Source organism: Phoca vitulina, unplaced genomic scaffold (genome assembly GCF_004348235.1).
Source record: "Phoca vitulina isolate PV1807 unplaced genomic scaffold, GSC_HSeal_1.0 scaffold51, whole genome shotgun sequence".
Classification (NCBI taxonomy): Eukaryota; Metazoa; Chordata; class Mammalia; order Carnivora; family Phocidae; genus Phoca; species Phoca vitulina.
In genome coordinates this window covers 8,852,392-8,879,252 of record NW_022589754.1, presented here as the reverse complement: position 1 = coordinate 8,879,252, position 26,861 = coordinate 8,852,392, and the positions used below count along the sequence as shown (strand labels likewise).

Below are 26,861 nucleotides of genomic sequence, written 5' to 3'. Positions count from 1 at the left end.
TCCCTAATTATATTCTCTAGCTCCATCCGTGTCATTGCAAATGGCAAGATTTCATTTTTTATGGCTAAATGATATTCCTCTGTGTGTGTGTGTGTGTGTGTGTGTGTGTGTGTGTACATGTATATATATGCACTACACTTTCTCTATCCGTTCATCAATCGATGGACAGTAGGGCTGCTTCCATAATTTGGCTATTGTAGATAATGCTGCTATAAACATTGGGGTGCGTGTCTCCCTTTGATTTAGTGTTTTTGTATTCTTTGGGTAAATACCCAGTAGTGCGATTGCTGGATCAGAGGATAGTTCTATTTTTAACTTTTTGAAGAACCTCCATAATATTTTCCAGAGTGGTTGCTCCAGTTTGCGTTCCCACCAATAGTGCAAGAGGGTTCCTTTTCCTCCACCTCCTTGCCAACACTTGCTGTTTCTTGAGTTTTTGATTTTAGCCATCCTGACAGATGTGAGGTGATATCTCATTGTAGTTTTGATTTGTATTTCCCTGATGATCACTGATGTCGAGCATCTTTTCATGTGTCTGTTGGCCATCTGTAAGTGTTTGGAGAAATATCTGTTCAGGTCTTCTGCCCATTTTTAAATTGGATTATTTGGTTTTTTTGTTGTTGAATTTGGTAAGTTCTTTATATATTTTGGATCCTAACCCTTTATTGGATATGTCATTTGCAAATATCTCCTCCCATTCAGTAGGTCGCCTTTTAGTTTTGTTAGTTGTTCCCTTCACTGTGCAGAAGATTTTTATTTTGATGTAGTTCCAGTAGTTTATTGTTCTCTTGTTTCCTTTGCCTCAGGTGGCATATCTAGAAAAAAGTTGCTATGACCAGTGTCAAAGAAGTTACTGCCTGGGTTCTTTTCTAGGGTTTTTGGTTGCAGGTCTCACATTTAGGTCTTCAGTCCACTTTGAATTATTTTTGTGTATGGTATAAGAAAGTGGTCCAGTTTCATTCTTTTGCATGTAGCTGTCCAGTTTTCCCAACAGTATTTGTTGAAGAGACTGTATTTTTTCCATTGCATATTCTTGCTGCCTATGTCAAAGATTAATTGACCATATAATTGTGGGTTTATTTCTGGGCTTTCTGTTTTGTTCTATTGATCTATGTATCTATTTTTGTTCCAGCACCATACTATTTTGATTACTACAGCTTTGTGATATAACTTGATGTCTGGTATTGTGATACCTCCAGTTTTCTTTTTCTTTTTCAAGATTGCCTTGGCTATTCAGGGTTTTTTGTGTTTCCATACAAATTTTAGGATTGTTTGCTCTAGTTCTGTGAAAAATGCTATTGGTATTTTGGTAGGGATTGCATTAAGTGTGTAGGTTGCTTAGATTAAATGTGTAGTATAGACATTTTAATATTATTTGTTCTTCCAATCCAAGAGCATGCAATGTCTTTCCATTTCTTTGTTTTGTCTTCAGTTTCTTTCATCAGTGTTTTATAGCTTTCAGAGTACAGGTCTTTTACCTATTTGGTTAAGTTTATTCCTAGGTATTTTATTGTTTTTGATGCAATCGTAAATGGAATTGCTTTTTCTTTTTCTGCTGCTTCATTATTGGTGTATACCTTGATTTTGTATTCTGCAACCTTACTGAATTCATTTGTCAGTTCTAGTAGTTTTTTGGTGGACTCTAGGGTCTTCTATATAGTATCATCTCATCTGCGAACAGTGAAAGTTTTATTTCTTCCTTGCCATTTGGATGCCTTTTATTTCTTTTTGTTGTCTGATTGCTGTGGCTAGGACTTTCAGTACTGTGTTGAATAAAAGTGGTGAGAACAGACATCCATGTCTTGTTCCTGATCTTAGGGGAAAAACTCTGTTTTTCACCATAGAGTATAATGTTAGCTGTGGGTTTTTCATATAAAGCATTTATAATGTTGAGGTATGTTCCCTCTAAGACCTCCTTTTAGAGGGTTTTATAATGAATGGATGTTGCAATTTGTCATGCTTTTTCTGCACCTATTGAAATGATATGTTTTTTTTCTTTTTCTTTTTTTTTTGTTGATGTGATGTATCGCGTTGATCGATTTACAAATACTGAACCACCCTTGCATGGGAGGTACTTTTTATCATGACCGTCAATCTCATCATTCTCTTAAAAAGATATATAATATATGAAGTTAAGTCTTCAGTAACCAATTAAGAAAAAACTCAAATTCTTTTCCTTTTTTGTAACTTTATTTTTAATTTCAAACTTACAGAAAAGCTGCAAGAGTAATACAAAGAATTCCTGTTTACCAGTTTCTCTCAGATTCCCTCATTTTTAGTATTTTACCACATTTGCCTTATCATTCTCTCTGTTGACATACACACAGATGCACACACACTAACTTTTTCTGAATCATTTGAGAGTATGTTGCAGAAATGATGTTTTTGATTCTTTTTAATCCATTTTCTGATTATGTATTTATTCTTCATATTACTTCAGACACCGAACCCACCAATTTTGAGGATGAGATCGGAAACCCTTTCTTGAAATTTTTGGAATCTTTTCTGATTGTTGCCTCAAGTGCAGGAAAGTCAACCTTCCTTCCTTTTGAATTCACTTAAGCATAGGTAGTGTTGCTACAGCCTATAGAAAATCTACTTGAAGAAAAGTAGTCATTTAATTCAGTGTGGCGGCTTAACACCTGCACTGCTTCTGTGGAAGATGGAAGCTTTTGCTCTTCTGGTTGCCACACTCACTGGCGTAAAGAACACAATTTTATGGATCTTTGTTAAGAGGTCATGCTAAGGTAGCTAAAAGGGACTACCTCTATGACTTATTTTAATTTAGTACTGAACTTCCAGAGTGTGAAAATTGCAGATTGTATTATGGGTTATCTCTGGTACCTCAAATCACTGAATACTAGAACAGGACATCAAGTAATTAGCAGTATAAACTTTTTTTCAGTGTCTTAATTTCAGAATTAAGTCTTGATAATAATTATGAGAGAAAGAAGTAAGCTCCTGGATGGGTTTAAATATTGTATTTTTTCTTTTTTTTTAAGATTTTATTTATTTATGGGCACCTGGGTGGCTCAGTTGGTTGAGCGACTGCCTTCGGCTCAGGTCATGATCCTGGAGTCCCGGGATCGAGTCCCGCATCGGGCTCCCTGCTCCGCGGGGAGTCTGCTTCTCCCTCTGACCCTCCCCCCTCTCATGCTCTCTCTCTCATTCTCTCTCTCTCAAATAAATAAATAAAATCTTAAAAAAAAAAAAGATTTTATTTATTTATTTGAGAGAATGAGAAAGAGAGCGAGAGAGCATGAGAAGGGGGAGGGTCAGAGGGAGAAGCAGACCCCAGCCGAGCAGGGAGCCCCATGCGGGACTCGATCCTGGGACTCCAGGATCATGACCCAAGCCGAAGGCAGTCGCCTAACCAACTGAGCCACCCAGGCGCCCATAAATAATGTATTTTTTCAAAGCCACAGCTATTTCCTTTGGGCAAATGAGCTTCCTTTTTGAATTCTTTAAGATAACAGTAATATTTGGTAAATTTTACCATCTATTTCCTAAATAATGCTCTCATAATCTGAATGAATAAGTATAGTTTTCTAAATTGCCTTTCTTAAGATCAGAGACTGACTAATTTTGGAATTGGGAGTATCTAGTCAATTGTGATCAGTGTCTTTTGCTGTAACCCAGATTGGCTATAGTGCCATCACCTGGAAGAGTGGTGGAAATGCAGAATCTCAGGCCCCATCCTAAATGTCCTGAACCATAATCTGCATTTCAACAAAATCCCTCAGGTTGTTGTATGTGCATTAAAATTTAAGAGCTATTATACTGATTTGGGAAGTCTAGGTCATTATTTATGAGTTAAATGGTCAGGCTTTTGTTAAAGTTTCTGCAAAAGATGCCCTCTCTAGCATCCTGAAAACCAGCTCTGATGCGGGGATTCCTCTATGGGTTAGCCAAATAGACCTGAACCAGTTTTAACAAGTTAGGTGCCTGAAAATTTCCACATCACCTCTTTACCTCCTTATCTCTGCAGGAGAGTATAAAATCTTTAGCTTTGCAAGTGCATGGATGTGCTAGAGAGGATAACTTCTCCCTTCTTGGAGGTGATTAATACTGCAGTGGATAAACTAAAACAGAATGGCAGATTTTCTGAGACTGCAGGGGAACTTCTGGATGATAGGAGATTCCCATTGTTCCACAGTGCATAAACATTCTCTGGAGAAATTTTCCAAATATCCCTTTTATTATTTTATTTTATTTTATTTTATTTATTTTATTTTTTTAGAGTGTGTGCCCATGCACACGCGGCGGTGGGGAGGGGCAGAGGTAGAGGCGGAAGGAGAATCTTAAGCAGGTTCCAAACCCAGCACAGAGCCTGACATGGGGCTCAATCTCACGACCCTGAGATCATGACCTGAGCCAAAATCAAGAGTCAGACCCTTAACCGACTGAGCCACCCAGGCACCCCCAAATATTCCTTTGTACAGAACAAAGATTACTGCTGACTTACTCCTTACCTTTTCTTCCATTATCCACAAAGACATTTTAATGTAAAAAAAATACTATATATTAGTATTAGTGTTTAAAATTCAAACAATACAGAAGTGTCTATAGAGAAAATGTGTTCATCTGTCATTCTATTCCTGCCTTAACCCCATTCCTCAGAAATAGCCACCATTAATATTTTGACTTTCTTATACATGGTCTCATATATACATATACACAATTTTTAAAATTTATATATATATATTTTTTAGATTTTATTTGAGAGAGAGTGCATGTGAGAGAGAGTGTGAGAGAGAGAGAGACAGAGAGCGCAAGTAGGGGGTGGGCAGAGGGAGAGGAAGAAGCAGGCTCCTCACTGAGCAGAGAGCCTGACACGGGGCTCGATCCTAGGACCCCAGGATCATGACCTGAGCCGAAGGCAGATGCTTAACCGACAGCCACCCAGGCACCCTTACACAAAAAATTTTTAAATGACATCATACTGCAATGCTGTTTTATAAATTGATTTTTGTTCTCTTTACTATATCATGAATTGGTTTAATGCCAGTATGCAAATCATTAACATAATGATAAAAATTCATTATAAAAATAAGAGCTATCCATCAACAAACTATTCTCTACCTGGGGTTTGCAATAGAGAAAATAACTAGGAGAACTTGGTATAACCAAAGTTTTGTTTACTCAGTTAGTTCAGATTTTCCAGAGAACTGGGATGGGCAGCATTGAAATTTGAAGTCACTTTCTGGAAAGTGTAAAAAAGCAGTGCCGAGAGCTCTAGGTCCATGCTGGTTTTAAAGGAATGGATTGACAGTACCTGGAGGTGTGGATTGTGATGAATGGCAAGGATGCAGCTGAAGAATACCTCAAATGAAAAGACTCTTTCCCTGTCCACCAGATACAAATGAGCCATTTGTAATAATAGCTCAGACATCATCGGAAATGCCGCTTTTGACTTCAACTAATGAATTTTATACTAAAATGATGACACCAATTCACGACGTGGAGGCAAAGACTTCATCTAAGTGTTACATCCAGGTCACTGGTATGACTTGTGCTTCCTGTGTAGCAAACATTGAACGGAATTTAAGACGAGAAGAAGGTAAGACACTCTTGGAGCCTGTTATTTTGTGTATTGATTTGAGGACTCTGTCCTTGTTGTTCTCTTAGGTGTTTCATAACCATTTTTGTGGTTCTTGCCAAGGCCTTAGGAAGTCCTGCATATGAGTAATGTGCAGGACAACCTTGACTTTCTGACAGCCAGTTTTTGTGTTTTGTTCCCAAGTTTCTATCTTGTTTACCTCATGATCACATTTTAATATCAATGAAATTTGTAGGAAAATAGCAGAAGGAAGTATATAAGGTCACTATTCTCTATGGCCTTGGTTGCAATGCATTTTAAGAAACATACAAATTTTCTGATAAAGCTATGCTTAAAACTAATAACCACAGTCCATAAGTTTCAATATTACTGTACCTGGACCAAGAACCAGACCAAAACCAAGTTTGTTTAGAATTATATTATTCTCTTCCAACAGTTTGATCACTGATCTTTGCTTGTAGTAAAAATGTTAAAAAGTTACTCAGTATCGTGTATAAAATTTAACTCTAGGTCACAAAATCTTAGAAAATTTACAGCATACTTTTTTTTTATTCAGTTATACTCAAATGTTTTACCTTGTAAGTTTGCATTCATATTAGTAGACTTCACACTGTGGCATAATTTGTAACCATAGAAAAATACAGTTATGTTTAATGAGACTGAAATCATAGGTTTGGTACTAGCCCCAGGGTCTTAAATAATACATGCCCTTAGTCACGAGGGCCAAAGAAGTAAGATTAGTATCAGCTTCTCCCCTCTATATTGTGTTATTATAACTCAAAGTATATAATAATAATAATATAGCCCTGAGGTCCATAGGCCTTATATATAAAGGCCTTATATATACCATACATAGACACACACATACATACACACATACATACACACACACACACACACATACCTTACCTTATATATACAGGCCAGAAAATTATAACAAAGTGTATGTTATACAGAGCCATCTTCAGTTATTACTTATCTGCATTGTGTCATTTTTGCATGTCATTTCAGTCTCCATTATATCTAATTAGAATGCAGTTGAGGCTGAAGCTTATATTACACTTTGAATGATTAAAAGGGGAAAGGAGGGAGGTTACAAACAAATGAAAGCAAAGTAAGTTTGTAAGGTTCCTGTTTAATTTTAGAACCAACTATTTTTTGGCAATTCAGAAATAGCCTTTTTCATGAGACAAGCAATGCCTATGCCAATCATGAATCTTTTTAAAAAAAAATCCATTGTGCTGATTGATCCTTCCAGTTGCTTCCTACTCTCCCCTTTACCACCTCTTTACCCAATTAGGAAAACCACTGGCCCAGCTGGGGTTACTATATTCACTTTTTAAAAAAAAACTAAGTAACACTGGTTGTCTCTTAGTTTTGTTTGCATTATATTTTTAAAAATGAATAGAGTTTTACTTATAGTTTGAAGTAAGAGTTTAAAAAGTTATCCATTATTTATGTCCGTATGAAACCTATTTTTGAGAGTCAAATTTTCCCTTCTATTTCTGTTTGGCTATAGATTACATCCAAATGAAGCAAAAAGATTTTTTCTACTTTCTCTGTACCCTACTTTTATTACTGACGCTTTCCTATGAACTGGTCCTCTGAATTATTTGGTATCCACAAAGCCCAGAATGTAAGCATTTTATATAGAAAACTTAGATTATATAGGTACTTTGTTTTCTTATTAAAAACTCTTATTAAGTTAATGTTCTTTTCTTTTCTTTTTATCCAACCGCAGAGTTAACCTATGAACTGTTGATCCCCATTCCCTGTCAGGTAGCCACCAAGTACCATAGATTACCAGAAAGAGCTGACACTTCTGCTCTGCAGAATTAATTTTCTTCCTGGCAATGTCAGCCATAGCTGGCCTAGAGAAGTAGGATGGTTCTTAATAAAAGGCTTGTGCTAGAGAACAGGATGACTGTGACAAAATGAACTCCTTTGTTTTGTTAACAAGCTGGATGGCACTTTTGCCCCCTATGAATAAGAGCACTTTATATTAGTGTGTGCCAGACAGTAACATTTGATAATTGTAAGAAATGACTATTATTTGATTATGTTATAATGTACATGTTGGTACGTTCTTGGATTCTTTGCTGTAACTGCAGTGATTTCCTTAAGTGCATGAGTTCCTTTCTCTAGGTCCCTGTCCTATTAGTTTCTACAAATGCTTTATATTTACACAATAAGTTCTCAACCTATTGCAGTTCATGGGTCTTACTTGGATCCCAATTCAAAAAAACAAACTGTGTTAGGCAAACTAATAAACAATTTTAAGACAATTCTGGAAATATGAATTCTGCCTGGATATTTGGTGATATTGAAGAATTATTTTAGGTGTGGTAATGGTATTATGGGTATTTTTTTTAAGAGAAGAGTCTATCTTTTAGAGATACGTATTTAAATATTTGCATATGAAATGATATATTATCTGGGTTTTGCTTCAAAATAATCAGGGTAGAGTGCAGGAAGTAAGAGGATAGGAATGTAGATGAAACAAGATCAGCCCCAGTACTAATTTTTTAAAAAGATTTATTTATTTATTTTAGAGAAAGAGAGAAGGAATGGGGGGAAGGGGCAGAAGGAGCGGGAGAGAGAGAATCCTTAAGCAGATTCCCCACTGAACACGGAGCCCAGTGTGGGGCTTGATCCCAGGACCCCCGAGATCTTGACCTGAGCCAAAATCAAGAGTTGGCCGCCTAACCTACTAAGCCACCCAGGCACCCTCAGACCCAGTATTATTGATAATTGTTGAAACTGGGCGATGGTTGTATCAAGTTTATTGTGTTGTTCTCTCTTTTGGGTATATATAATTGAAAATTTCCATAATAAAACGTTTAAGAAACTAAGGCCCCCTTTCAAAGAGTTTTATTTGGTTTGGGTTCAAGATTGTGTAAAAATTAAGTTACAAATTTCCCTAGGTTCACTTTAATCTTTTACAAATGAAAAATAAACTAATAACATTACTCTTTTTATAAGGATATTATCTCAATTGTTTTTCTTATCAATGCTTCTAGGAATATATTCTGTACTTGTGGCTCTGATGGCTGGCAAGGCAGAAGTAAGGTATAATCCTGCTGTTATACAACCCCCAATGATAGCTGAGTTCATCCGAGAGCTCGGATTTGGAGCCACTATGATAGAAAATGCTGATGAAGGAGATGGTGTTTTGGAACTTGTTGTAAGTAATCATTTTTGTGTGATTAATAAAATCTCCAGGAAAAACTTAGGGAGGATTCAGAAAATAGTTCCAAAGATATTTAAGGGTTGGGAAAATAAGACATAAAAGGAAAATTAAGGAAACTGGAAAATAGAAGGATAAGATATGACTTAATGGTGGCCTTTAAGCATGGAATGTAAAAGATAATCATATCTATATTAAGAACCAAAAAAGAAGATTTAGGTTTGAATAAATAAATGAAAATCAACTTTTAAAATATAGTATGATTCCTACCTAGTAGCATAGAAAAAAATAAATTTCAGATGCATCGAAGACTTAAATTTTATAGATGAAGCCATAAAACCAGGTGTAAGGCATATTGGTTTAAAATGGTCATTTTCTCCAATTTAGCAAATTGAGTTTTATTTGTATAACTTAAACAATTAAAACAAAAAACTTAATACTGTACCAAAATTAGTTCCAGCTCAATCAAAAATCTGAATGTAAAAAAACATGAAATTACTAGGAGAAATATTTAGAGCTCTTTTCCCCAGTATTTAATTATAAAAACTTGAGACATCAGGAAAGTCAAAAGAATTGTACAGTGGACACCCTTATACCCACCACCTTGATTCTCCATTAACATTTTAGTGTATTTGTTTTACTATACATAAGTCTGTTAATCCATTGTGTAAATAATTTTAGACCCACAAAGTTGCAAAACTAGTAGAGAATTTCTATGAAGCTTCTACCCAGCTTTTCCCAATAATAACATCTAATCTGTCACTTAAAAAATAATATTAGAGTGGAAATGGCCTTTCTAACTATCATACAAAACCAATAAAAGAAAAGATTGATAAATTCATGTACATAAAAATTTCTTTTTGGAACGGGGCACCTGGGTGGCTCAGTCGTTAAGCGTCTGCCTTCGGCTCGGGTTGTGATCGCAGAGTCCTGGGATCAAGCCCCGCATCGGGCTCTCTGCTTGGCAGGAAGCCTGCTTCTCCCTCTCCCATTTCCCCTGCTTGTGTTCCCTCTCTCGCTGTCTCTCTCTCTGTCAAATAAATAAATAAAATCTTTAAAAAAAATTTTTAAAAATTTTCTTTTTGGAAGGAAAACACCATAAACAAAGTCAAAAGACAAGTAGATTGAATTTATTTCTTATCATAGATGAAGGTTAATTTTCTTAATATATGAAGAGGTATTATCAATCAATAAGAAAAGAAACAACCCAAAAGAGAGTTGGTAAAGGATATGAACTGACAATTCACAGAAAATCCAAAATGTTACCACTTTAAACATAAGAAAAGATGTTCACCCTCACTTTTAATAAGAATAAAGCAAATTAAAACTACATCAAAATGCCATTTTTCACCTATTAGATTGGTAAAGATAATACCCAATTTTGTTAACACTGTGTTTGTGATCTCTTATGTATTACTGGTCAAGAGCCAATTGATACAGGCTCTCAGCAGGGGAATTTGGCAATGTCTATCAAAAGTAAAATTGCACATGCCCTTTGCTTTAGAAGTTCCACTCACAGGAAGTTATCCAACAGACATAGTTGCATATGTATGAAATGACATACTATGTTCATTATAGTATTTATTTTCTTTTATTTTTTATTATAGCAAAAGATAAGAAAAAAAACTAAATGTTAATCACTGGGGACTAGATACATAAATTATAATACGTCCATATAGTAGGATACTAAGCAGATTTTAAAAAGAATGGGTGGGTTTTTATTTTTATTTATTTATTTAAAAATTTTTTTAAAGATTTTTATCTATTTTTTTAAAAGATTTTATTTATTTATTTGACACAGAGAGAGAAACAGCTAGAGAGGGAACACAAGCAGAGGGAGCGACAGAGGGAGAAGGAGAAGCAGGCTCCTGGCCGAGCCGGGAGCCCAATGTGGGGCTCGATGTGGGGCTCGATCCCGGACCCTGGGATCATGACCTGAGCTGAAGGCAGATGCTTAACTGACTGAGCCACCCAGGTGCCCCAAAAAGATTTTATTTTTAACTAATCTCTATACCTAACACGGAGCTTAAACCCACAACCCGGAGATCAAGAGTCACACGCTCCACTGACTGATCCAGGCAGGCACCACCATGGATTTTTATTTTTTAAAGAATTTTTTAAAAAGATTTATTTATTTATTTTAGAGACAGAGAGGGAGAGAGAGAGTCAGCAGATGCCATGCTGAATGCAGAGCCTGACATGGGGCTCAATCCACTACCTGGAGATCACAACCTGAGCCGAAGCCAAGAGTGGGATGCCCAATTGACTATGCCACCCAGGCGCCCCTAGTTTTTAAAGACTTCTGAAACAGGGGGTGCCTGGGTGGCTCAGTCAGTTAAGAAATCTGCCTTCGGCTCAGGTCATGATTCCAGGGTCCTGGAATCGAGCCCCGTGTCGGGCTCCCTGCTCAGCAGGGAGCCTGCGTCTCCCTCTCCTTCTGCTGCTCCCCCTGCTTGTACTTGTGCTCTCTTTCTCTCTCGGCCAAATAAATAAAATAAAATCTTTAAAAAAATAAATAAGACTTAATAGCTTTATTGAAATATAATTCACATACCACAAAACTTGCCCTTTTAATAAAGATGTACAATTCAGTGGTTTTTGTATATCCTCAGAGTTGTGCAACTATCACCATATCTAATTTTAAGAGCTTTTCATTAACCCAAAAAAGAAATGTCTTGCCTGTTAATAGTCACTCCTCATTCTTGATATTAAGTATTTGAGTCTTCTTTCTTTTTTCCCTTGGTCAGTCTAGCCAAAAGTTTGTCAATTTTGTCAGTTTTTTCAGAAACACAATTTTCGGTTTTGTTGATTTTCTCTCTTCTCTCTTTTATTAATTTCCACTCTAATCTTTAATTTCCTTCCTTTTGCTTGCTTTACATTTAGTTTGCTCTTCTTTTCTAGTACCTTAACATGGAAGGTTAGGTTATTTATTTGAGATCTTTCTTATTTTTTAATATTGACATTTATAGCTACACATTTCCCTCTGAGTACTGCTTTCATTTCAGTTACTGTACTTTTCAATTCCAGACTGTCCATTGGGCCTTTTTAATAATCTCTCTTTCTTAATTGATATTATTTATTTGGTGAGATAGTGTTCTCATATTTTCCTTTAATTCTTTTTTTTTAGAGATTTATTTATTTTAGAGAGAGAGTGTGAGTGGGGGGTAGGGGCATAGGGAGAGGGAGAGAGAGAATCCTCAAGTAGATTGCCTGCTGAGCGTGGAGCCCGACATGGGGCTCCATCCCAGGACCCCGAGATCATGACCTGAGCCGAAATCAAGAGTCAGCCGACTGAGCCACCCAGGCACCCCCATCTGATTTTCTTGAATAATGCTTCCTGGATTGCTGAAAACTTTTATTTAATTTCCAAATTTCAAAAAAAGTTGGTTTTGACAGTTTTGACAGTTTCTCATTGCTTTTATGGAGGAGATAATTTTCAAAGGCCTTTACTACACCATTACTGATATTCTTCAGTAGATATTCTTGAATAAAAGCTTTGTAATTTGTTATATACTCTTTAGTCACTTTCCAGATCTTTAAAGGGTTGTTTTTTGAAACTTTTGTTCAATTTTATCATTGCTTTTGGGGGAAGGTCTTTGCTGAGCTCCACACACAGTCATTCCAGAAGTTCTGCTACTCCATTTTAGAATTTAATACCAAGCTGAACTATAACCTCACCCAAGACATAAGGCGAAATGCATTTTTAGACAAAGGTATAACACTTTTGTCATCCATTAACCTCTGTAAAAGTAATATTGAAGACTAAAAAATCTAGAGGGAAACAAGACATTGAGTTCAAGAAACAATAGATGTCAAATCCTCTATCACTGAGCAGTGACAGGAAGAGGGAGACTGACTTAGCGAGATCTTCTTCTATTTAACCTTTTGCAGCTTCCCGGGACCATATCTTTGTTCAATGTAATTTTATATAAAAACAGCATTCTAATGAACATATCTAAAGGATATTAATAGTGCAGATAAGATCTTGTATGTTCATCCCATGTTACAATTCATGTTTAATGGAGGAAAAAGTAGATTTCTGAATAACAAAACCTTTGTCTTTAACAGGTGAGAGGAATGACGTGTGCCTCCTGTGTACATAAAATAGAGTCTATCCTCACAAAACACAGAGGGATCTTCTACTGCTCGGTGGCCCTGGCAACCAACAAAGCACATATTAAATATGACCCGGAAATTATTGGTCCCAGGGATATTATCCATACGGTTGAAGTAAGTGGTAAGATTTTGCATTTCTGTGTTCTTACCTATTCAGTCAGCACTCCGTTGAATCACTTCTATTTTGTATCAGAGACAATGAAAAAGATCTGGTCCCTTGGATTACTCTCAATTAACATGTCTCAAATTTAACATAAATGTGTTTACAACCTTTTTTTTCTTGGTCTTTGTCAGGAAGAGTTAGGCAAAGGCATATTGGCACTATTAATCAGGAGTAGACTGAAGGTAGAACCACAAATCCTTTAAAAATATTTAGAAAATGGCAGTAAAGTACAATTTGTTATAAGATTAATTAATCATTAAGAAAGCAAGCATCATGCTAGATGCTTTATTGTACCTAGATCAAAGCAAGCAATGTAATTTTTAAAAATTTGTGTATAGTTGACACAACGATGTTATGTTAGTTTCAGGTATACAACATAGTGATTCAACAACTCAGTGGTTATGCTCTGCTCACCACAAGTGTAGCTAGCATGTGTCACCATACAACGCTATTCCAATACCATTGACTTATGTTTACTATGCTGTACCTTTTTTTTTCCAATGACTTAGTCATTCCTTAACTGGAAGCCTGTATCTCCCACTCCCCTTCACCCATTTTACCCATCTCCCATCTACCTCCCCTCTGGCAATCATCAGATTGTTCTCTGTATTTATAGGTCTGATTCTGCTTACAAATGATGTATTTTTAAGTATGAAATTTAAAAGACCAAACCCTTTTATTTGTCACAAACTTATCTCATGTTCTTCAATAAATCAAGTGGTAGTACATGTGAAAGTGCTTTAAAAGTTTTAATGTGGTATAGCCTTGTTGTTATAATGATTGGAGCATATTAATAGTTCAGATAAGATCCTATTAGTATAGATAATAATACCATTAACATCTTTGTGAAGCTAGCATTATTGAGTATTTACTATGAGCCAGTTACCAAGATTGCAAAGCTTCAACTCTTAATTTAATTCTCACAACAGTGCTGTCATCTTCATTTTGGATGTGACGAAACCCAGGTTAAGAGAAGTTAAGTTAGTTGCCCAAAATCACATAGCTAGTAAGTGTCATAGTTGGGATTTGAGCCTGTTCTTTCTTTTTTTAAAGAAGATTTTATTTATTTATTTGAGAGAGAGAGAGAGCTCGTGCAAGCAGGAGGGGGGAGAGGGAGAAGCAGACTCCTTGGGAGTCTGACACGGGGCTCGATCCTGGGACTTCACGATCATGACCTGAGCTGAAGGCAGATACTTAACTGACTGAGCCACCCAGGCGCCCTGAGCCTATTCTTTCTGACTCTAAAGCTCATGCTTGCTTTTTTCACTGTGCTGTGCTACACTGCCAACAAATGTAAGATGGCAACATTTTCCCTAGCAGTTGAAAATACAGTGTATGTTACTGTCTATGTGCATATGAGTCTTACTTATGTGTAGTTTTCTTTAATACTTCGTTTTATTAGGGAAATTTTTGTTCATGTTCTTTTTCTGATAGAAGAAGAGTAGAGACTGCATCTGCAAAGACTTGATACTATGGTGCTAACTTTTGTGGCCTATTACTCAATTTCCTGTACTTGTTTGGGGGATGGATGGATAGATAGATGTCAAAGCTAAAATTTTAAAAAAGTGATTAATGTACATCAATACTAGTGGATGATGCTTGTCTAAATGTAAGATTTGTGATTTTACTATTGAATTCTGTCTTTATTAGATCATCAAACACTGATTCTGCTTTTTTCTAAAATTACTTATTAGAGGCTTTAGCTTACTTTTTGATATAAGAATCTTAGGACAGCTGCGCTTGAGTTAAATCATTAGTTTGAGAACAGTAGGGTAGACATTAACTCGAGTTAAGGAACTATTCATTTCTTTGATGAAAGGCTATAAACAAAAGCAATTAAGAGAAGGGAGCATATTTTCATCTTTGCAGTCACCAGAGTGACTTGCACTCAGTAATTGAGTTGAATTCAAGTTCTTAATGACAGTACTGTGTCTTAGAATTTCTCTATGTAATATTTTTATATTCAGTGAAATAATTGTTTTCTCATGAATTTCCTTAGAGCTTAGGTTTTGAAGCTTCTTTGGTCAAGAAGGATCGATCAGCAAGTCACCTGGACCATAAACGAGAAATAAGACAGTAAGTTCTTTTGGTGTGTCAATGAAAAACAGATTTTGATTCTTTGTTACAGATTTTTTTAAGAGAGAGAAAGAGTGAGGGAGAGGCAGAGGAAGACGGAGAGAGAATCTTAAGCAGGCTCCACACTCAGCACAGAGCCTGATGCAGGGCTCGATCTCATGACTCTGAGATCATGACCTGAGCCGAAATCAAGAGTTGGATGTTTAACCAATTGTTATAACTTTAACATCCTGTTGACATGTCAGTTTTTACAATGTCATCCTTATATTGGGTGAAGTGGTCACAATTTGTATTTCCCTATAGTACATAGAACCTTTAACCATCAGCTACTTACTAAAATGATTTTTCTTTTCTATGTAAGGTGGAGACGGTCCTTCCTTGTGAGCCTCTTTTTCTGTATTCCTGTAATGGGGCTGATGATATATATGATGGTTATGGATCACCATCTTGCAACTCACCATAATAAGAACATGAGTCAAGAAGAAATGATCAACATTCATTCTTCTATGTTCCTGGAGCGCCAGATCCTGCCAGGATTGTCCATTATGAATTTGCTATCCTTTCTATTGTGTGTACCTGTACAGGCAAGTGAAATGGTAGCAAGTATATATGTTAATAATGAAAAATAGCAAAATGTGACAGGCAAGGCTATTTTCAATTGCAAAACAGATATTAGCCAGAAGTTTGATCATTTTATGCTAGATGCTCATAAAAATAATCTTAAACTGAGTGGTTAAAGTAGATAATAAATTCCATTTAACTCCTAAGGATATTGTTTAACAACAAAGCAGAGAAAAAGAGTTCAATTCACATTTTGATATGAATTTAGCATTCATATCTGCTGTTGCATATAACTTTATGTTTAAAGTAATAATAATAAAATAGATATTTTACTTATTTATATTTGTATTTAATATTCTATAGTAAACATATTAAAATTAATTACATTACTATTATATCAAGTATATTAATATATTTTAATTATTAACTTATATAAAATAAAATGATGGTGATAATGATAATATTATGTTATTATTTTAATTACTTATCCCTGATACTGAAGTACATTACTTTCTGTATGTTTTCAACTCTTCTTTTCAGATAAACTTTTACTATGGAACACTTCATCCAATAAATCTATTCCTTTTTCTGATCCTTATAAAAGGCAGTGATGATTTTAAGAACATCTTAGTATGTTTCTCTATACTAATGAAAAACAAGCTTTTCAGTTATGTTTACCAATGAAAACAGCCAGCAGTTCCAATAGCTTGTGATACTCCACTTAGGTTGAATTTTAGGCAGGGTGGCTGAGTTTTATGTAAAAAAACCATTGTCAAAAGAATGTAATTGTTTTCTTAGTTCTTGTTTGTGCTAGCATCTAAAAGAAAAATCTAAGAATCATCTGACTTTCTTTATATTATGGAATATCCGTTGGCTTATAGAGGACAGCTGCCAAGGACTTGTACAGCAATTTGGATCTCAACACACACATACCTGCTAAAATATGAACATTATTGTCTCAGCTTAAAATCTATCCTTAGTCACCATACAATACATCATGAGTTTTTGATGTGGTGATCTACGATCCATTGTTTTCGTATTGTATGGTGACTAACATAACATGATAAAATTAAAAAAATTTAAAAAAAAGAACTCAAGCTCTGGGGAAAAAAAAATCTATCCTTAGTGTTTACGGAGTAGTTAAAAGCAAAAGGAAATTAACCTTGAGACTGTATCTTTGTTACTGAGCTCTATATGTGAATTTCAACATTTTTTTAAACAGCAATAATTATTGTTTCTATATTACAGTTTTTTGGAGGCTGGTACTTCTACATTCAGGCCTACAAAGCACTGAAGCATAAAACTGCAAATATGGATGTACTGATTGTGCTGGCAACCACCATTGCATTTGCCTACTCTTTGGTTATTCTTCTGGTTGCAATGTATGAAAGAGCCAAAGTAAACCCTATTACTTTCTTTGATACACCTCCTATGCTATTTGTGTTTATTGCACTAGGCCGGTGGCTGGAACATATAGCAAAGGTAAAGTAAGAAAGAGTGACATTTGTTAAAATCTTGGATGGATAAGTGATCATATTTTCTAGACCAGTTTTTGGAAATATACATTGATTTATATAGTTAACAAAAGAAGTGCTTCCGTTTTGGTAACATTTTAAGTTAAATATTCCTTTAGAAGATTTACCGAACTTACGGAATTAATACTTTAGATAGGACAGTATATCCCTGTTTATTTTAAGAGAGAGACATTTGCTAAGTACTTACTTATATCACATTATTAATGGAAAAATTGATGTGACCACAAGATTTAAAATAATGATGGAAAAAATATTCACCCATAATCCCTTGCTATAATGGAAATTACTTTCTAATTCTGTTCTGCATACCTTTATATTTTACAGAGTGGCAAACATAGTATACATACTGGTTTATCCTTAACGCTAGAAAGTTTTTCCCCATTTTTGCAGTCCAGATATAATTATTTGGTATTTTCTAAGTAATATTCTGTCAAATCATTGTGCTGTAACTCACTAAACCATTTTGGTTTTGTTCTCAGTTAGATTGTTTCACATTTTAAATTTTAGATAATCCTGCATTAAACATATTCGTGTTTAATAGTAATTTCTATTGAATTAGTATCTTAGGATAAATTACAAAGTATGTGAGTAAAGGGCATAAATCCTTTTGTGGCTCATGCAACAAGTTTTAGCATTCTTTTGTCAATAAGAATATGTTAGTGAAGTAGTTTTACTACAACTTCATCAGCATTAACTCCTGTATAAATTCTTGCTAAGTTAGTAGGCATTAAATGGTGTCATAGAGTTGCTTTTGTTTGCATTTCTTCCATTAATAGCAGGAATAAACATTTTTCTACACATGAGGTATTTTATTTCTTCTTAAATTAATTGCCTAATGATGTCCTTTGCTCATGTACCTGAGTTCCTGATGTTTTTCCTATTAATTTATGTTACTTTTTTATAAATTATACCTAATAATACATTTTATATTTTGTATACTTCGTATTTTTGAAGTGAAACATTTTCGAATTTGAACTAATTAATATTCCTAAAGCTATCTTTTTGGCAAATGTTAAGTATTGTATCTTTATTTTAGGTAAAACCTGAGCTTTTTCTTCCTTAGCATTGTTAACATGTTTGTTTTAATTTATAGGGCAAAACATCAGAGGCTCTTGCCAAGCTAATTTCACTACAAGCTACAGAAGCAACTATTGTAACTCTTGACTCGGATAATATTCTCTTAAGGTATTTATTTTTATTCTTCCCCCTTATCTTTTTAACTTCTTACAAAAAATATCAAATACACCCAGAAGTAGAGAGAAGAGTATAATGAACCCACATCATCTATCTCCCAGATTTAACAATTATTCACATTTTGCCAAACTTCATCTATACATTCTATCTTTATATTGTTGCAGTAGTATTTTAAATTCCAGTCATGTTGGTTTATTGCTAAATATTCCGGTAGTATCTCTAAAAATAGGACATATTCTTATGTAACTATAATACCGTATTGCATTTAACAAAATTAACAATATCTTAAGATCATCTAATATGTATATAGTCTATTCTCATTTCTCCTGTTGTCTCCAAAAAGTTATTTATTTATTTTAGAGAGGGGGAGAGAGAGAGAGCGCAAGAGAGCAAGAGTGAGTGCACACACGTGAGTTGGGGGAGGAGCACATGGGGAAGAGCTGATGGGGAGGGAATGGGAAGGAGATAGAATCTCAAGCAGACCCTGCGCTGAGCACAGAGCCCAGAGCCCATTCCGGAACTTGATCTCACCCTGAGATCATGACCTGAGCAAAACCAAGAGTTAGATGCTTAACGGACTGAGCCACCCAGGTGCCCCGTCTCCAAAAGTTTTGTTTCTTTCTTTGAAACGGAAATCAAACAAGAGCCATGTGTCAAAGCATTTGACTGACACATTTCTTTTAATATAGAACAGCTCTGGGACGCCTGGGTGGCTCAGTCGGTGAACCGTCTGCCTTCGGCTCAGGTCATGATCCCAGGGTCCTGGGATCGAGTCCCGCATCCAGCTCCTTGCTCAGCAGGGAACCTGCTTCTCCCTCTGCCTGCCACTCCCCCTGTTTGCGTGTGTTCTCTCTCTCCCTCTCTCTGACAAATAAATAAAACCTTAAAAAAAATCTTTAATCTAGAACAGCTCTTCCCTCCTGTTCGCCCTCCCCCCTCCACGCCCTGCCCCTTACAGGTGACTTGTTAGATAACCACCCATCAGTTGTTCTGTAGAATATCACACAGTCTGAATTTAACTCTTTGCTTCCTTGTGGCATCATCTAACTTATTCTATAACTCCTGGCACCTGTAAACTGGAAGTTAGAGCTAAAGACTTGATAAGATTTCATTCTTTTTAAAAAAATTTCATTCTTTTGTATTTCTCATTTGTATACTCATAAAATTATGTAGGCAAATTTACACAATAAATTGTTTTTTTAAGATTTTATTTATTTATTTGTCAGAGAAAGAGAAAGAGAGCACAAGCAGGGGGAGCGGCAGGCAGAGGCAGAGGGAGAAGCAGGCTCCCCGTTGAGCACGGAGCCCAATGTGGGACTCGATCCCAGGACCGTGGGATCATGACTTGAGCCGAAGGCAGACACTTAACCGACTGAGCCACCCAGGTGTCCCATAAATTGTTTAATTAAATAAAACCCCTCACATTATTTTCTAAAGCTTTCATTTATTCTTTCAGTCACTACTGAACGAATATATCCTTTGTGCCAGGTACTGAGCTGTTCCCCAACAGTAAACAGGACTGACATTGTAGCTCCCAGCTTAAATGTTAGGTCTAGTTTCCATTGGTAGCAATTATGGAGCCACAAGCTTGACATAAACCAGTAAGCTTGCATGGAAAGATCAGAGTGAGAAACATATTTTCCCAGTGCTTTTTATTTTAACTCCTATCCAGTGAAGAACAAGTGGATGTGGAGCTCGTTCAACGTGGAGACATCATTAAAGTGGTTCCAGGAGGCAAATTTCCAGTGGATGGTCGTGTTATTGAAGGACATTCTATGGTAGATGAGTCCCTTATCACAGGTATGTTCTTTCAGAGCATCATGACATGAAAGTAAAGTGAATCCAAAGTGTTAATAAAAAACAGGAATAAAAGGTGGAGAGCTTTTTGTAGAAACTATGGAATGACTAAATGATGAGTAAAGAGAATAGGAATTCTTTTTAAGACTGTATTAAATAAATTTCTGTAGATTTACTTTGTGTTTTTTCATTATGCTACTGAAAGCTTTTTTCACTGAGGATTGTTAATTACTAGAATGTGTAACCAAAGGCAGTTGTCTCATTCTGATGTAGAGCCCAAGAGACTTTGGCAGATTTTCCTGAGCAAATACCTATTTGTTTTCCTGCCCTAAACTCTGGTCTGGTCGGAGCTGGAGTATGACTCTGGGTTTTCCACATCAGGGTCTGCTCGAAGAAATTAGGCCTTGGAGTAGTGTTAGAGAGCTTAGATAACTAAGGCCAATCTGGAACAGAACCAAAAGAATACCTTTCCTGTCTGAACCCTCGGGATAGTCCCAGAAGAGGCTCAGTTTATGGACTATGAGGAAATAATTTCAGACTCTGTATTTCTCAATAGGGTGCTATTGCCAGTTCAGATGGGACAATTCTTCTGGGGGGACTGCGTGCACATTGTAATACATTTAGTATCCCTGACCCTGGCCCACTAAATTGGAGTAGGAGCACCCCATGCTCCACCAGTAGTTATTATAAACAAGAACTCCCACATTTCTAAGTGCTCCTTGGGAACATATTGAGGACCAATGATCTAAGACTAGGGAGCAGCTTTAAAAGTGTCTGACACACAAATTCGTGAAGCGTTCCATATTTAAAAAAAAAAGTTTCTGCGTATAAGAGCTGACTTAATAGATTGTTCTAGTTTAAGATATGTGTCCCTGGGGTTGGCCCAGAACTGACATAAGGAAAAAGGGAGGGCAACCTTCACCTAGGCATTTATCCAGATTCTATGAAGTAAGAATCTCCTTTCTACATATTTTTGACAGTTAATAAATAACAGCACGTTTCAAGATAGTATGTATTTATGCTCCCTAAATCTGTCTTTACTCCTTATACAGGGGAGGCAATGCCTGTGGCTAAGAAATCTGGCAGCACAGTAATCGCCGGTTCCATTAACCAGAATGGGTCACTACTTATCCGTGCAACCCATGTTGGAGCTGACACAACACTTTCTCAAATTGTTAAACTTGTGGAAGAGGCACAAACATCAAAGGTAACTTAATTCCCTGGGAGAAACAGAAAGTATTTTTTTTAAAAGACTGCTCAGTGTAAATCTTGATCTAGTGTTTATGTTTTCCTTTAACTCCAGTTGCATTAATAGGGAGATTATTAAAATATTTGTGTGCAATACCAAATATACTCTGTATTCATTATCAAAAAAGGACACTTTGATACATGTATTATTATTATTGTTATTATTAATATTCTAGGCTCCTATCCAGCAGTTTGCAGACAAACTCAGTGGCTACTTTGTTCCTTTTATTGTTATTGTTTCCATCGCTACCCTCTTGGTTTGGATTATAATTGGATTTCTGAATTTTGAAATTGTGGAGACCTACTTTCCTGTAAGTGACTTGTAACAACTCTTTACCATACATAAAACAGTTTGTGAATCTTTTGCATAAACTATTAATTGGAAAATAACTTTAATAATCACTAGTATCTTTATGGGCCTGCAATGGGAGAGTAATAAAAATAACATTTGCATTTCTATAAATATAAAAATTTCCTCCTGGAAAGATTTTTTTTCATTATTTTTATTACTTTTTCATTATTTTCATTATGATTTTCCCAAAGCAAGTACTGAACTTTTATATTTTATACCCAGTCTCATTCTCAACATGACTCTGCTTTCTCAAAGGACTGTAGATAATATTGAGAAAAACCTTGGGGTCTCAGCTCTGCCATATACCATCAGTGTGATCTTAGGTCAAATTAATTTCTCTCTGAGCTTCAGTTTCCTCATTTGTAAAGTGAGATTCTAATAATACCCATCCTGCATAACTTGCAGTTGTTGTGAAAGTTAAATAAGATGATATATCGGAAACACTTTGTAATTTATTAAATGCTTTATAAATATAGGGTAATATTAGTGCCTGTTCCTCTGTAGTTCTATGATAGTCTCTAAAGTATGGTGTTGTAAAGTAGTAAAGTAGACCTGGATTGTGCCTCATATTATATAACCTTTAAGTCACTTCTGTTATCCTTGGTTTTGTCACCTGTAATGTAGTGATAATAATACCTAAATTGCAAGATTGGAATTAGTGTAGGTGAAAACATGCACATATGACATATATTAAAGCATAAGCTTTCATGTCTATGAAAGTCCCTTCCAACTGTTTCTGTATAGATAAATACCTCTTAGGTGAATGCTTAGTTTAAGTATTTGAGAACTTTGTAAGAACCTAGCACCATAAAGTCATTACTACTAAGAAAGTCTTACTTTGTTGTATTTCTTTATTTTTAAAAATGCCATGCTGTACACTGTTTCATGTTGTTTGTCCCTTCAGTTAAAGAACAAGTAGAATCAGGAGAGTGAGGGTGAGACGTAGAGCCTTATTGGGGACCTGAAGAGACACTTGTCGCCAAGAAGAACATTTTGAAGATTTTGTTGTCTAGAAGAGGTGTCTCTGGGATCTCACTTCTATATATTTACTGAAGATTGGAAAAGAATTAAATTAGGGCCATGGGGACACAGAAGGTCACAGTGCCTCTGATCTTTGCCATCTCCATTGATAAAATAGACTCTTTCCAGTTTGGCTCTTTCCAGTCATCAATGCTCCTGAGACAATCATAAAGGATTTTCTCAATTATTCATTGGAAGAGAAGTTAGAAGACTCCCCCACTCAGGTGCTACTCCCTTCCCTTTGGTCCTTGTCTGTGGCCATCTTCTCCATTAGTGGTATGACTGGCTCCTTTTCCACTGGACTTTTTGTCAACAGCTTTGGCAGGCACAATTCAGTGCTTATTGTCAACCTATTGGCTGTTGCTGGTGGCTGCCCTATGGTTTTCCAAATTAGCGGAGTCTGTTGAAATGCTGATCCTGAGGGGCCCCTGGGTGGCTCAGTTGGTTAAGCGGCTGCCTTCGGCTCAGGTCATGATCTCGGGGTCCTGAGATTGAGCCCCACCTCGGTCTCCCTGCTTGGTGGGGAGTCTGCTTCTCCCTCTCCCTCTGCTGCTCCCCCTGCTTGTGCTCTCTTGCTTGTGCGCTCTCGTTCTCTCTCTCTCACTCAAGTAAATGAATGGAATCTTGCAAAAAAAAAAAAAAAGAAATGCTGAACCTGGGCCAATAGATTATTGACCTCTTCTGCAGATACTGCACAGGTTTTGTGCCTATGTGCATTGGAGAGATATCTCCTACCTGCCCCATGGTGGCAGGTCGGGGGGCTTTGGCATTCCTAACCAGCTAGGCATTGTCAGGATTCTGGTGGCTTACATATTTGGTCGAAAGTCATCTTGGAGATTGAAGAGCTTTGGCCTCTGCTGTTGGACTTCACCATCATTCTAGCTGTCCTACAAAGTACAGCCCTTCCATTTTTCCCTAAAAGTCCTAGATTCTTGGTCATTAACAGAAGGGAAGAGGAGAGTGCCAAGGAGATCTTCTAGTGATTGTGGGGTACCCAGGATGTGACTCAGACAGGATATCAGGGAGATGAAAAATGAGGGTGCTAGGATCGCACAAGAAAAGCAAGTCACTGTGCTGGAGCTCTTCAGCGTGCGCAGCTACTGACAGCGTATCGTCATTTCCACCATGCTCCAGCTCTCCCAGCAGCTCTCTGGAGTCAGTGCTGTGTTCTGTTACTGAATAGGAATCTTCAAAGATGCAGGTGTTGGGGAGCCATTGGTGTGGGTGTGGTTGAATATTGTCTTCATGGTAGTTTCTCTGTTTTTGATGGAAAGGGCAGGGAGGAAGACTACATCTGACTGGTCTTGGAGGGATGGTTTTTTGTTCCATTCTCATGACTGTTTTCATTGTTATTAAAGGACAAGTATAACTGAATGGGCTTTGTCTGTATTACAGCTGTCTTGGTCTTCATGCCCTTTTTTGAAATTGGTCCAGGCTCCATTCCCTGGTGTATTGTGGCTAAACTCTTCAGCCAGGGACCCCACCCAGCTGCAATGGCAGGGGCTGGTTTTTCCAACTGGACCTCCAACTTTTTTGGTTGGGCAGCTCTTCCCCCTCAGCTGCATTCTGTTTAGGAGCGTGCGTTTGTATTGTCTTCACTGGCTTCCTTGTTATCTTCTTGGTGTTTAGTCCCTGAGACCCATGGCAGGACTTTTGAGGAAATTACATAAGCCTTAGAATGGCAGGTGAAAGAGGCCAGTAGAGCTGACAAAGGCCCCATTGTGGAGATAAACAGCACCCTTCCCGTTAAGGAGGTCTAAGCCATGCTTCCTTCCTGTCTCCCTACCAACACGAAGAAGCAAACTCTCCCTGAATGAGAGAGAGAGATTGAGAGAGAGAGAGAGAGACCTCATCAGGTTGTAACCCAGGACTGTTTCTGAATGCTGCTACTTGATTCCTTTCTCTTCCCACATACTTCATGAGCACTCAGAGGAACCCAGTGCTGGAGTTAGTTTTATCTTCAATGGATTTTTAAGCATTTTATTGCTTGGACATTCTCTTCTGTTTAGGAGAGACCAAGTGAACCTTCCTTCATTTCAAAAGGAATTGGCTGCTTGGCATATGACAGCTTTGCCAGCTTTTCCTCCCTCGGGTTCTATATTGCCTCACAAGGACATACAGGAGTGTTAAGAGTGAGGTTCAGTCTCCCCCACCCCAGACTTAACAGGAAGCAGATCTACATGCGTGTGGAGGGCAGAGAGGGATTAAATAAGAGCACCTTCCTTGCTTCTATACAGCTCTGCAGAAAAAATTAATTGGAGTTTTATTTATCTTCTGGTATTATTACATAAATATTTAGTTCTTTAAGTGTAAAGCAATTTTACCAAATAATGAGAACATAAGGAAATTGAGCGTAGAGGGAGGTGCTTAAAGAGAGGTTATAGGGTGGAAGATTTAATAGTGGAGAAGTCAAGGTGCAATAAGAAGGGAAGACTCTAGAAAGAAATGTAATCTGTTATTGAAGCGTACATGATGTGGTGTGTGAGATTTGCCTCTTAACAATTCCTGTCCTTCAGGTGGAAACTCTCAAGTTTAACTTCTCAGGAAAGTCATGTGCCTATATTAAGAAGCTACTGGTTTCCTTTGGAACTTTTTTCTTTGTTGAAGATTATATGTAGTATTACTTGAAATCTAGGATGATTACTAAAATAGGCATTGTAGTTAATGGTGGTTGATGGATTCTGATTTTGGATGGAGTCTAGAGAAGGGAAGATTAATTCCAGAAATCCCTTCTCCCCTCAGTGGACCAAAAAAGTTCTTGCCCATGTAGCGGACTCTTTTTTTCTTTTTTTCTTTTTTTAAACTACTCCTAACCACCCATCTGGTGGGGGAGACCTCCAAATGAGCAACCCAATTTTGTTTTTTAGGAGATTTTAATTGTTGATTTTTATTTTTTTGAAAGTTTTAATTTTAATTCCAGCTAGTTAACATACAGTGTTATATTAGTTTCAGGTATACAATATAATGATTCAATAATTCCATACATCACCCAGTGCTCATCATGACAAGTCCACTCCTTAATCCCCATCACCTGTTTAACTCATCCCTCTATCCACCTCCCCTCTGGTAACTATCAGTTTATTCTCTATAGTTAAGAGTCTGTTTCTTGGCTTGTCCCACTCTCTCTAGCTTTTTTTTCCCTTTGTTTGTTTGTTTTGTTTCTTAAATTCTACATATAAGTGAAATCATATGGTATTTGTCTTTCTCTGACTGACTTATTTTGCTTAGCTATAATGCTAGCTGTCTAGCTCCATCCATGCGGTTACAAATGGGAAGATTTTATTCTTTTTGATGGCTGAGTAATATTCCATTGTAAATATATACCACATCTTCTTAATCATTCATCAGTTGATGGACAGTTGGCTTGCTTCCATATCTTGGCTATTATAAATAATGCTGCCATAAACATAGGGGTGCATGTATCCATTTGAATTAGTGTTTTTGTATTCTTTGGGTAAATACCCAGTAGTGCGATTGCTGGGTCGTAGGATAGTTCTGTTTTTAATTTTTTGAGGGATCTCCATACTGTTTTCCAGAGTGGCTGCACCAGTTCCCACCAATGGTGTAAGAGGGGTTTTCTCCACATACTCACCAACACCCGTATTTTTCTTGTGTTGTTGATTTTAGCCATTCTGACAGGTGGGAGGTTGTATCTCATTGTGGTTTTGATTTGCATTTCCCTGATGATGAGTGATGTTAAGCATCTTTTCATGTGTCTGTTGGCCATCTGTATGTCTTCTTTGGAAAAATGTCTATGCCTGTCTTCTGCCCATTTCTTGACTGGATTTTTTGTTGTTTTTTTTTGGGGGGGGTGTTGAGTTTGGTAAATTCTTTATAGATTTTGGATACTAACCCCTTACCAGAATATGTTGTTTGCAAATATCTTCTCCCATTCTGTAGGTTGCCTTTTAGTTTTGTTGACTGTTTCCTTTGCTGTGCAGAAGCTTTTTATCTTGATGAAGTCCCAATAGTTCATTTTTGCCCTTGTCTCCGGAGATGTGTCTAGTAAGAAGTTGCAACGGTCTAGGTCAAAGAGGTTGCTGCCTGTGTTG

General features: G+C 36.7%; 1 protein-coding gene and 1 pseudogene across 3 annotated transcripts in view; both read left to right on the top strand.

Moving 5' to 3' along the window:
- The window catches only part of ATP7A (ATPase copper transporting alpha), a 138,363-nt gene that overhangs the window by 85,804 nt on the left and 25,698 nt on the right, over positions 1 to 26,861 (top strand). For all 3 annotated transcript variants that reach the window (XM_032387832.1, XM_032387830.1, XM_032387833.1), the window contains 10 exons: positions 5,357 to 5,560; positions 8,581 to 8,744; positions 12,816 to 12,977; positions 15,026 to 15,102; positions 15,464 to 15,686; positions 16,912 to 17,145; positions 18,292 to 18,383; positions 20,065 to 20,192; positions 21,242 to 21,396; positions 21,614 to 21,748. In XM_032387832.1, the coding sequence (XP_032243723.1) occupies positions 5,357 to 5,560; positions 8,581 to 8,744; positions 12,816 to 12,977; positions 15,026 to 15,102; positions 15,464 to 15,686; positions 16,912 to 17,145; positions 18,292 to 18,383; positions 20,065 to 20,192; positions 21,242 to 21,396; positions 21,614 to 21,748 (1,574 nt within the window). The remainder of the gene's footprint in view (positions 1 to 5,356; positions 5,561 to 8,580; positions 8,745 to 12,815; positions 12,978 to 15,025; positions 15,103 to 15,463; positions 15,687 to 16,911; positions 17,146 to 18,291; positions 18,384 to 20,064; positions 20,193 to 21,241; positions 21,397 to 21,613; positions 21,749 to 26,861) is intronic.
- Positions 21,987 to 25,656, top strand: LOC116621819 (annotated as a pseudogene).